Below are 13357 nucleotides of genomic sequence, written 5' to 3' on the forward strand. Positions count from 1 at the left end.
TATCATTGATAAGAAGTTTACAGCAAATAAATTTATTATCAATGCAAAAAGCATAGCTACCAGTTTGACCGGCAATTTTGATTTCATTCTTTTAAGTCGCACGCTCAATCCTTTTTAGCTGCACCTTTTTTTTCACACCTAAGATATTTTCACACAAGATATTTAAGGTTAGAAAATGATAAAAAATCCTATAACCCGACCGTTTTCCAAATGTGGACCTTTCTTCTTCAAGGGAAAACGGGGAATGATGCTTTTCATTAGATTATTATGTTTCAAGTACAAAATTTTAGCTCATGACTCCTACATTTCTTGACCGATTTGAGATATAATTACAGTTTTGGACCCAGGAGATCAAAGTCTTTCAATTGATGTATTTGATCACACCCAAGGTATCATAGGTTAATTTATTTTAATCCTGCCTAAAAGAATTTCAATTTGAGGGTAGGCTTTAGATATCCCGATGAGTAATAAAATCGAATCAGATATACGGGCGCCCTACGCTTGGTATTGCTGGCACACAGAAATATAGCTAACAAAAAGGAAAAAAGATTTCCTAGATTAATTTACTTTAATCTTGCCTAAAATAATTTCAAATGCCGCGGTTATTGAGGATTTCCCTCTTCTTTTTTTAATTACTACTAGTTAATAATACTTATAAAAGCGGATACTCCATTTAAACTATATTACCTCAGTGAAAGTGGTTGACACCATTAACTTGGTTTGTAAGTTATCACATAATAAAAAAGAAGCAGAAGAAAGAAGAACGAAATATGTAAACCTTTTGCTATGATATTTACAGACATTCTCAGAACTTGTGACTCATTCATTAAATAGATACTGTTATACAATGATACACTGTATAGTATTGTAAGGTTATGATAACCTATTGAGGAGGTATTTAAAATACCATTTCGATTAATAATCCGAGCCATCCCTACATAGGCAGTGCAACCGCCTGCCTGATAAATATAAGGGAGTAACAAGTTATGTAGCTCTTCATGTTTATGTAAGGCTGATTTAATCGAAAAGTCTACTATCTGTGATTGTTTAGCAAGCATAACTATATATTCAACTTGCGGATTTGTATAGTAATCACTGTTACATAAATGCGACCTTGTAAAAGATTGTAACTTATCTCTACCGTATTTTGTCAAAATATGATTTCATTAAAATAAATTTTGAAACACTGGATCCTTGCTTTTATCAATGTCATAAAATGTTAAGAAATAAAAAATGCATACTCTCTAAATTAGTTTCTTAAATAATATTTTACCCTCTTGTGCTTAAACATAACATAACATTGTAGCAATTTAAAATTAAACAACTAACGAGACCAGTCTAAATATGTTGTCAACTATATGCTTACGTATATGTGCTAACAATATGACCTAACCTAGTAACAATTTAAAAAACTCAGCATACAAATAGTAATAAAAACAGGCAACTAACTAGTTGATATCAAGATATAAGAAGTAAAGGACTTCTGACAGCCACTATTAGCTGGTACAACATTGGTATTTATATTTCAAAGTATTTTAGCCAATATAATCAAGCCAAAACCCGCAGTAGTTATGACATTTAAGAAACGAAACACCACTGAACGTGCTTAATCTAGAATATTCTATTCAATCCTTGTTCAAATAAGGCAGTAACCATCAGCACGTTTCTCTTTCAAAGTACACTGTCTAATAATTTTGATAATATAGTGTAGTTGTTTATTTAATATGTCTAATGCTACACAACTTAAAAATGGTTGAAAGAATTCTTTTGGGTCAGATTCAACAACAATATGAAAACATGTTAACGAATAAAAGTGCTATAGATTTTCCATCTCCATCATGAATGAGTGATACAACATAATAGGAAAAAATATGTTGTTGTTGTTGTTGTTTTTCTTAGTGGAATGGGCTACCTGCACTCTGTACACCGCGGGAAATCGAACCTCGGATATTTGTGTTGTAATTCCGAAACTTGCCGCAGATCCTTCTTTAGTTTTTTCCTAAAATATTTTACAAAAAATGTCTTAAACAATCAAATTAACACGATTTTCTATTTGCAGTAGCGATACTCCATTTATTTATAAATAATTCTTTATTTTCATAAGAGAATCTGTAATTATAGCGTTACTTTTGTTTACTAAGTATAAATGTTTATCAAATTAAAAAAAAATGTGAGTTTCTGTTTATTATTTATTCTCTACCTCTTTTATGGTTCAGAAGCCTAATAGGGTATGTCGTATCATAAGAGTTTTAGATTATTTTAAGAAAATCAACTAGAGAAGATTCTTAGAAAATGATTTAAAATATCAAATATTTATATTCTATGTTCTCACAAATGATTGTTTGCTAATGGAAACAGCTAAAAGAGAAGAAACGCATCAGTGAATATATAGTTATGTGCAATATGGAAATAATTTCCATTAAAATTGTTTTATTATTATTTCGTAGGGAATGATATCTGGCGTGGCAATCTCCAGGTTGCGGAATTAAAAACCATCACCGAACGTGTGACGGTCGTTCCCACTATTCATTGATAAAATAGTAACCCAATATTTGGAGGTGTATGATATTGATTAGTTTGCCTTCCCTCTAGTGTCTCAATTCAAAATTAGGGACAGCTGAAGTAAATAGCCCTAAAATAGTTTTGCACGAAATTCCACAAACAAACAATCGGGAGAATAAGAATGTTTGCCTGTGCACGACCCACTTTGAGGCCAGATTCAATTTTATTCACGTTCTAGCTAAAACAATATATTCTAAGTAATAAATGATCATAACCACAATTAATCTAGGTACATTAAAATTAGACTCACAAGAAAAAATTAAAAAGGGAAAGCAGTGTTAATTAATGGCCAAATCCCTATGTTCGTTCAGATAATAGTAGCCATTGAGATAGTGGTGAGTACTGTTGACTAGCTTGTTCCCTCTAATCTATCAATTCAAAATTATGGACGACCATGCGCATTTAGCACTTCGTATAATTTTCTTCTTGAAACACGTTCTTTATTTGACTATTTTCTTATTAATGTGTATTTTTTCTTTCAAATGAGGTGTTTTGCTGTTTTCCGTAATACATGTGAATTCTAGGATACACTTGTGTATTTATAGTTTCAAAACAATCTATATTAAAATATCCTATTTTCTTCGTTTGTTTGTTTTTTATTCTGACGTTTTTTAGGAACAGAAGACGAATCAGTCGTTTTTCGACCCATGTTACTTGCTCTTGTAACACTTGTGTCTGTTTTAATCATCGTGGCTGTTGTGGTGGTGGTTCTCATGAAGTTCAGAAACATACGCAGTACGAAAGGTGAGTCCACAGTCATTGTGAAGAAATGTCAAGGGTAAGATTTGTAAACCTTTTTAATTGAATATTTTCATGAAATGGATCGTTAACAGTATTATGTCTGTTGTAACGGCTAAACATCCTAAAGCTACAGTTAAAACATTGATAACTGTTGACAAAAATAGAGGAATATAAGAAAGGTTACAAGTTCTCAAATTATATAATATTTATGAAGATGTATATATGTATGCATATTATTTTCTATTTCGCTTTTTGTCAATTACTGAAATCATTTCTTTCTCTTGAATAAACACGTAAACATATTTTTAGATAGTTGCATGATATATTGCCTTCACTTAACTCACTTGAGATGTAATCGGTTGCCATTAAAATCGATAAACATTTGTATATGAATATTTATTGTTTCAATTGCGCATGATCAGATATGTCAGAACTATATGCTCCGTTTGAGTCAAAATGTCACTCTATACAACAGTAGATTCAAATATTTATCACTTTTTAAGTAAGATACGTAAACGGATTCATTAAAGACATTATGTTGTTTTATAAAAAGTGATATACCAGAATTACCAAAATAAAACAGAAGGCTAAGTGATGGCATTTGTAACTGACTAAAGGTAATAAACCTCTTTTTACTCGTTCACCCAGAAGGTTCATTAGATGTATGTGAAAAAGGTGGACGTTCAAAGACTCTTTGATAATGTCAAGAAGTTTGTTATGAACTGTTATTAATGTAGTACTTACAATACTGCGAATCATCGAAACTGGAGAGGACAAATATTCAAAAGTCACTCTCATAACAAATATAATATTTTCTTTGTAAGCATTACCTGTATATAAAACAAAATATATAAAAAGCGTTTCATTTAATACCATCCAAGTCAAATACAATACTGAATATCTTATAACCGTTTATTGCTTTCCTTTAATTACTGACGCAGCGTTAAAAATGAAACTAAATAATGCCAAACACCCATTTATAGTTCGTTTGGTTTCAACCCCTTAACTAATAATGTCCTCTTTAAAAGCAAAGTTATTTCGTAAGAACAATTCGCATAATACAATTGTATTTCCAACCTTTAAGACGTTAATAAAAATAACTGTGATTTTAAAGAAATAACTTCGAGTGTCACATAAACTTTCTGGTTTGCTGTACAACGACTTATTTCAGCTTGGCTTAGCCCTACAAAGATTCATAAAAAAGTATCTATCATGAGTTGTTTAATACCATTCTCTCCAAAAAAAAATTCCATACTTTGCCAGATAGAACCAACAAGTTTTATACCTTCACGAAACAGTTCAGTCTAAATAAGTAATGTGTCTTCCATTAATGATTTTATCCCGAATCTGCTAATACAGAAAGCTTAAAAAAAGCATAATTTCTTCGTTAAGATTGATTATTATAAGAAGAATGTGTTAATAGAGTTGAAATCCACACGAAATGTCCAACGTTAAACTGAAGAAGACGTGAAATGTCGAAACTAGTATTCATATGAATATGATATAGTTCCGCTAGTGTGGATTTAAACTTTACTGTGAATTACTTTAAACGGTAAGGAGATATATTACAAAAGGTGTCCTGCGGATTATTTACAGTAGCAGTGTGGTTGCCATACTGTAGTTTACTAATAAACATTGAAACCTTAACCCTTGGTTTCTGGCATAACCTGGTGGTTAGGGCACTCGACTCGCAATCTCCAGATCGAGGGATCGAAAATCAACACTTAACGTGCTCATCCTCTAGACGGTCAGTCTAAATATTCGTTGGGAAAACAGTAGAAGTGTGGTCCAACAGCAAAATAAATAAACCTTAAGGAAAATAACAAAAAGTATGCAATACAAAACTCTGTAGAAATGTGGTTATTAACAACATAAACTTTTTAACTGAACAATTTGTATTGAAAGAATTGAAAATGATATAAATTGAACAAAACACTTAATCTATTTATTTTAGAACTTTTTTAACATAAGGAAACGAAGAAAATCAATATGGGCGAAGAGTATGTCTTTTATATACTTTGTTTTTAGTTCTGATAAATAGTAAAACATATTGAAGATAGTAGGACGAAAGCCGTCATTTAGTTTTACTCGGAAGCAATAGATTAAACCCGTTTGTGCCTTTATGATTTCCGTATAACGTAGAAAATCTCATTGAAGAAAAGATGGTCATTTTTCATTTTGTTCTTACTTTTCAAGGTGGTCAGACGAGAAGAACGCTCCCTGATAAGTAAGTTGGCAGATATATTTGTAAACTACTGAAAGACTAATTATGATCATTTGTCACCATAAATATCAGAATCTCAATTTCGGTTAAAAACCCAATGTATGTTAACATTAACTATTGTTTTACCTGCCGATCAATACATGATGTAGATTATTATTATGAACATTTCTGTTCATAAATAAAAATACTAATTACTATACAAATCCCACTCTCAGTGGTTTGAAAATAAACTTATGTATATAACGACTTATATATCTTTAATACTGACTTTTACAATAATGTAATAAATTACAAAATGGTACATAAAGATGTTATGAATATATTATTGTTATTAACTGGAGTGTTAATTAATATTATTTTTATTAGTGTTTTATAAAAAATACAATATTGTTTGGTATTGTAATATTCTTCTGATAAAGAGATATATTACTGGTTCAACAATGTTACAGTTCATTGAGAACGTACATATAAACATTTATGTTTTTATATATAACTTATCTGTTAATCTCGTAAAACTGTCATAAGTACATCTTTCTAACTTGGCTTACTTTTTGGTACAAATATAAATCAAACTCTCGATAACTTCAACTTAGTCAATATTTTGATTGAGTACTTCCTTCAGCTTACGTTTTAATGTAAGTTAAAAAAACTTAATGGTGTACTTGAAGTAATATGCCTAGTAAATAACCGTTTACAATTTATTACAGTTGCAAACCTCAGTTCTCTAGCCATAGATTAATGTTCGGTTCTATTAGGTCTCAAACACCACTGTGGAAGGAAGCAAGCGATTTGAGTGAAATAGATGATAAAGGACCTGATATAATTCCAGCACAGTCTCTCGGCAGATTAAGTTTTCAAGGTAAATTAATAAAATACCTACGCACACTTAAATTGATGTGCGACTATGTTATAGGGTAAAGAATATGCAAATATAATTTATAGAAATAAACCTTTTGTTTATTCGTCTTTTTTTCCAGTTTCATGAAAAACTTCCTCAGTAGATTTACAGTACTTAAAAATAAAAAAAAGTATTATTAAAATCTAAACGATTTTCAATATTCTCGTAAGACATGTTTCGGCAACTTTCATTAATTAAAAAATATCTTTTTGCTCATGACAAAAAAGTATAGTATCCAACAGCGCAGGTTATAGATATTTTGTGGCAGTTAGTTTTTGTTGCAAAACGATGAAGCGTGAATACAAATTGGCTGTCATATACTAAGATGTCTTTTCTTTGTCGGCACGGTAATAATGCTGAATTAAAAGTAACTTATAGATATAACTTCTTGCTTTTTTGTTTATAACAAAGTTATCTCTACGAAATCTATCTTATGTTCATATTTTGATCAAAACATAATATGAATATACCTACAGAGTTAATGACTAATCATTCTGTCATGTTCTATTTTGGGGTAAATATTTGATATTAGACGAATTTAGCAGCAAAAAAATCTAACAAGCATTTGAATGGAATTCAGAAATTCAAATATATGAATTTTGGACATAATTACTTTGTGCTTGAGAAACATGTATGCGTGTTTATATATATATATATATATATTCTTTTTAAACGGTTTGATAAACAGAAGCTACTGTTAGGCTTAGTACATTTTCTCGTACATATATTGTTTCTTATGAAACTGAATCATCATGAAACATTAATATATTTTCATGTGTATAGAAGCTACAATTACCAATCGATAACATTTATGATGTCTCAAAGTGACACTCGTAGATTTAAAAGAAACCATAAGTTTACAACATATATGGGTAATCAAATATCTCAAAATAAGTTGTTAGCTATGAAGACCAAATAGTTTTATTTAAAAGTATGTTACGCGTACGAACTTTAAGATTACACTTCTTAATCACGCTGTTGACACCACAATACTCTGTTGTTGTTGAGTTTTGTGTATCTGTGTATGGGCGTTTTAAAAATCCATTATCTCTATCATGCGATATTTCTTATTCTTTGGCACTGAGACATCATACGAAATCAACAGCAATTGGTTCTGCAGAGCAGAAGCGGATAATATTAATTAAGATAAATAGAAACATTCTTGGTTACCGCTTAATAGTTATACGCATAAAATAGATAGCTATCTGACACTGAATACACCCCAATATCTATTACAAAATGATTATATAGGAAAAGAAAAAATCACTCATTAAAGGAACATTAAGGTATTCATTGGAAAGAAAAAACTAGATCCCATCATATGGAAACAAAACGTAATATATATGTTATTTCATTGTCAATGAGTATAATCACCTGGGAAATAATCAATTAGCACTTTCACGTATTCTAACTTTAACCCATATGAACCTGAAATTCAAGAAATAAAATATAACTGACATTTTGGGTGAATTCTTACCAAACGGTAAATGTCGGGAAATATTTCAGAATATAAAGAATAACTTATCATTAAACAGTTTTAAAGTAACACTGAACTGGTTTTGGGCCTTTAGGCTATATGTCTAATTTCTCCCTTTCTATCAATAAATTTAAGCGTGAACTGCTCATGTTAAACTGATTTTTAAACGTGAAACTATTTTCCTGACATCTACTGAGTTGATACTTATTTCCTGACATCTACTGAGTTGGTACTTATTTCCTGACATCTACTGAGTTGGTACTTATTTCCTGACATCTACTAAGTTGGTACTTATATCCTGACATCTACTGAATTGGTACTTATTTCCTGACATCTACTGAGTTGGTACTTATATCCTGACATCTACTGAGTTGGTACTTATATCCTGACATCTACTGAGTTGGTACTTATTTCCTGACATCTACTGAGTTGGTACTTATATCCTGACATCTACTGAGTTGGTACTTATATCCTGACATCTACTGAGTTGGTACTTATATCCTGACATCTACTGAGTTGGTACTTATTTCCTGACATCTACTGAGTTAGTACTTATTTCCTGACATCTACTGAGTTGGTACTTATTTCCTGACATCTACTGAGTTGGTACTTATATCCTGACATCTACTGAGTTGGTACTTATATCCTGACATCTACTGATTTGGTACTTATATCTTAAATATATTGAATAAATGGAAACAAATTGTTTCTCATATCTTTGACGATTTTTTATCTTGAATTATTCTTCGTTAAGCAAACATATTGGATAATTACCTGATATTGGAATGAAAATTGAATTGAGAGTATTTGCAAACCCAAACCTATCTTAAAATACTCTATAGTAGCTTTGAAAGTAATCAATTTAATCAAATATAATGATTTTGTTCCAATATGCTACAAATTAAATTTCTATGCGTTTGTTGAAATTTAAAGAGGTAAGCAGTTGTTCCGTGGTATAAAATAATTATGGCTTTAAGGTCTGCTGTATATATTACAGGACCTACATACATCAACAGGAAGTTTCAAATATATTTTCTGGAATTTATAAATTACTCTATTTGATTATGAAAATGTAAATGTAATTATATCTGTAACCTCAAGTCTACATGAGTAATAATAATTGTATATGTTTTTTTTAGTTGTTTTTATAACTTGAGCATTTGTTTTCCCAAATACATATATATATATGATTCTGAAGTAGATATTTTAGTCGTAAAAATAACCTAAGATGCATTTGGAACCTGTAGTTTTGACGTACGTTTTCTTGAGTGTTTATATAAAGAAAAAACAAATTTCAGAGTCTGGTTTTAAGAATGCTGAAGAAGACGAAATGACGGAGAGGTCTATAAGTTTAATTAGTCCAGTGGAGACTATTTATGGAAGTTCATCTCTACTAGAAGGATCTTCGTTACGAAAAGACGCATGTTACAGGCTTTCTGCTCCAACTGAGATTGCATATATTCATCCCCTTGCTCTTTCGCAAAAGGCAAGACGTGTTTTTCGTTATCTTATTGTTTCATTTGTTGAAAGATGAATTCAAATCCAGAGTATTCGTTTACAGTGAATTGTACATTTGATTTGAAGGAATTAATGTTTGTTTTGATGGAATTAAATGGGCATGAGCAATGAATTTAGTCATTTTATATTACGTTTTACTTGTCTGGAATTCACATTATGATTATGGAGATTATTTAGAAAACATAAAGCTAGACAAATAGAAGTTTGTATTTATATATGTGATTTCTGTTTATTTTAATACTTTCACCATAAAAAATACTCTCCATTACATTACGTTTTACAAAAGCTTGGAAATTACTATCTATTTAAGCAATAAATAATTAAATACAATCTGGTCGGTATTATTTTTTAAATAAAATGTATAACTTTCGATATTACAAAGTTAGAGTGAAACATTATACTTGATTTCTATTCTAGATATTATTTCTAAAGAAACTTACTGAATGCATTTCCGAAAGAAATATATAATCAAAATTTCTGAGAAAGGAAATTAAACCTATATTGTAGACAGGAAGTATCTGTTCTCCATATTTCCGTTATAAGTACAGCAACATTACGATTAACTTCCTTCAACTGATTGCATACTTAGGTACAACACTCTTAGCTGTGTTGTGTTTGATAAGAAGTTTAATATAAAGCTGTATTAAAAAACATAGTGGATAATGTTGTATACATTTTCAATCCTATTCTCTGAAATTAGCAGTTCTTTAAAAATGTTATGCGTAGACAAACAAAAAGAGCCTAAAATAAATGTTAATTCCTACAATACAATTCGTCTACAGACCATTATGAACTTAATTTGTACTTATTTTCAATTGCATATATAAAACTGAAGCGATTACATTATATTTCGGTAAACATATCATAGTAATTGCAAAAAGTCTACAAGAAGAAAATAAAAGTTACAATCTTTAGGTATATCAGTTAATTATGAAATTAATTGTATGCATTTGTTTACAAGAATCAGAACAAACAGCAACAAAAATAAAAAACATTATGTAACTTATTTCTTACAGCAATTTGCGTAGCGTAATATACATTTTTAATTAAAATATCGGCATCTAGTGCTAGTATAATGATTTTTATAGTTCCAGCACAACGTAATAATAGTATATTCTAGCATATACTCTGTTTTTTCTTTATATGGGTAAGCGACTTTTGGAAAGGAAAGTTTTTCCGTAGTAGTGAAAGACTTAATACATATTAAAATTAAATTAAGTAAAGCTATAGAATAATTGAAATTTAAATATAAGATAATCATTTGTCGGTAAGCTTCATTTAGCTTCATAAAAGGAGAGAGAGAACTAATATACACACATTTAGCTATCAATCCAAAGATCAGTTGCTCAACAAATTAACAGAGCACACATTATTTTCTTAATAAGTAATAAAAGAAAACATTTTGTAAATGTAAAATGCACGAGTACAAAACGGTGAATTTGATCGTAGCGAGAGTTTGTAGTAGTCTGTAATAATCAAGACATGTTTTGACTCAACTTGGTTTTCCTTGTACGTAATTCCTAGGCTCTTAGTTGTACTACATTGACGTCTAGCCTGACATGACCATGATATCATGATAAATAAACTTCACACCAAAAGGAATATATAACTTCCAACTGCAGTAGTATTAAAGTCAAGTACGCATTTTACAGTGTAACATTAAATTTCAACATTGAAAGTCATGTATGGATGACCTATGTACAACTGTATCATCTCTATATTGTATTTACGTTCGTTTTGGCACTGTCAATCCTACAATATTTTACATTGTTTTCTGTTACTTATTCTGTAACGGTTTTTTTCTCCCTGACTGAAAGCTAGTGTATTCTATAGATATGTGTAATAAAATTTAATATATATGTTTTGATTTTTTTTACTCCTTCGTTTCTTACATAATATAGGAGTTGGCTCCCTAAAGACACCGATTGTATATTTTACAAAGCATTGGGTATTCTACATCTTACAGTCATGTAATGTTCATTTATTATTAACTGGTAATTATTGTACTTAAACTTTTTAAAGGAACGGTAAATTTCTGTAGAAAAACTACTTCAAAGAGCAATGATAAAATCTTTTACACTAGAATTATGATTTTTGTTTAATCAATACTAGTTATTACGGTTAAACGATGTCATCGTGTACTGCCCAGAAACACATAGAGTGGATTTAGTTTTGAACTGGCTTAGTGATAAAGTAGTTGTAGAGTTACCTTGACTGAAACAAGAGGATGAAAGATGAACAATTTGATGGGTTTGTCACTTGCCTTGTTTTTGGGCTTGTTGGGTAGAGAAACAAAGGAAATTGAGTGGCAATTATTTTTTTCAGGTAAACCTCTCTTTTATTGTTGATTTGTATTATCCATATTGAGTACTTTGGCCATCCCTACATATAGAGTCCACCGACTCTATGATATTTCTGTTATTTAAGCCTCAATGTATATTCTTATATTCAGAATGGGAATTTGTATAACAAGAAGATTCTTTAACATATTTTTGTTTATATCTTCTACAATACATATATAAGCTATATTACATTTCCTCTAATATTTAGTTAGCAAGATTGATATAAAAAAGACAACTAAAAATATAATAGTAGGTATATAATTAGCTAAACTCCTAAACAAGTTTTCAATCACATTTCTACGTCAGGGATTAAAAATAAAGCATGCACAATTTACAACAGATATCAAATAGTAAAAGCAAAAGATTAAATTATTTTCTAGAGGATGATATAGCTATTGTTCAATTTAGGCCTATTTCTTGTATTCTGTCTTCTTATATTTATAATTTTTTATAAGTTTTGTTTTCTTCCATTGAACAGCATTTCCTATTTTACATAGTTGTTATGTATATATATCTATATATCTGTGTATATTTTAGGCGACAGATATAACTAAGTTCTTGCAGTTAGAAAAATAAACATTCTTTTACATTAATTACTACGCCTCTATTATCATTAGAAATTAAGATTAAAGGAAAATTAGAATTTTATTCTTTTTGACATTATGGTTAGTAATGACTTGAAAACGAATAACTGTGTAAGAAAAACAAATGCTGAAATATATATAATTTTGTGACGTGGAAACATATAATTCAGTTTTCTTTGTGAATCTCTGGAACTCTAATCGTGATCATATTTTAAAACTGCCGAATAATATAAGATATACATTTGAACAACGTTGTGACTTAGGAAATTAGTTTGTGTCGATTTAGCAAAACACAAAGGTCGTTGAAAACTTGACATATTTAGAAATACTGAATGTTTTGACACTTTAGATTCATCTTGTGCGGGGTTTTGTGATCTTGAACGAACAAAGAAAGAGGAAGCGTGTAAACAAATACATCCAAAATCTCCATACGAATATTCATTGTCTATGTTATCATTAAGCACAGTAGTGCTTAGCATGTAGGGATAGGCCAATAAAAAAAATGGCTGCCGTATTCAATCTATTACTCTTAAATTGGAGTTATAACCTTATTAGAGCACTAATTGCTATTATCGATTGTTTCACAGCTTGTGAGACTCCGAATATAACTGAAAAGCGTTTCTAAGGTGGAGAACTGGGAACTAGATAAATTATTCATATTTCTTTTTTCTTTTCCCACGTTAGCAGAAAAACGTGTAAAGTTTTCGCAATGGTTTTAGTACGACAGCAAAGCATTTTAAGAGTATTTCGGAACAAGCTATCACTAAGCACTGTATTTCTTAGTGTAAATTTATAAAAAATCATAATTTTAGTGCAAACGATGTTAGCATTACCCCTAAAAGTTAGCTTTTTAGAGAAACCCGGTGTTACTTTAAAAAACTTAAGTACAGGTGAAACAGGAATTACCAGCTGATAACAGATGAACATTAGATGACTGTGACATATAGAATACTCAATACTTTGTACACTATACAATCGGTGTCTTTAGGGAGCCAACCTCTATATTATGCA

At 30.1% G+C, this 13357-nt stretch overlaps 1 protein-coding gene across 1 annotated transcript in view; it reads left to right on the plus strand.

The window, feature by feature from the left end:
- Positions 1-5527, plus strand: part of LOC106478579 (synaptogenesis protein syg-1-like) — a 155264-nt gene extending 149737 nt beyond the window's left edge. The window contains exons 9-10 of the mRNA XM_022382194.1: positions 3178-3340; positions 5500-5527. Of these exons, the coding sequence (XP_022237902.1) occupies positions 3178-3340; positions 5500-5527 (191 nt within the window). The remainder of the gene's footprint in view (positions 1-3177; positions 3341-5499) is intronic.
- The last annotated feature ends 7830 nt before the right edge of the window (positions 5528-13357 follow it).

The sequence above is a fragment of the Limulus polyphemus genome, unplaced genomic scaffold (assembly GCF_000517525.1).
Source record: "Limulus polyphemus unplaced genomic scaffold, Limulus_polyphemus-2.1.2 Scaffold228, whole genome shotgun sequence".
NCBI classification, from domain to species: domain Eukaryota; kingdom Metazoa; phylum Arthropoda; class Merostomata; order Xiphosura; family Limulidae; genus Limulus; species Limulus polyphemus.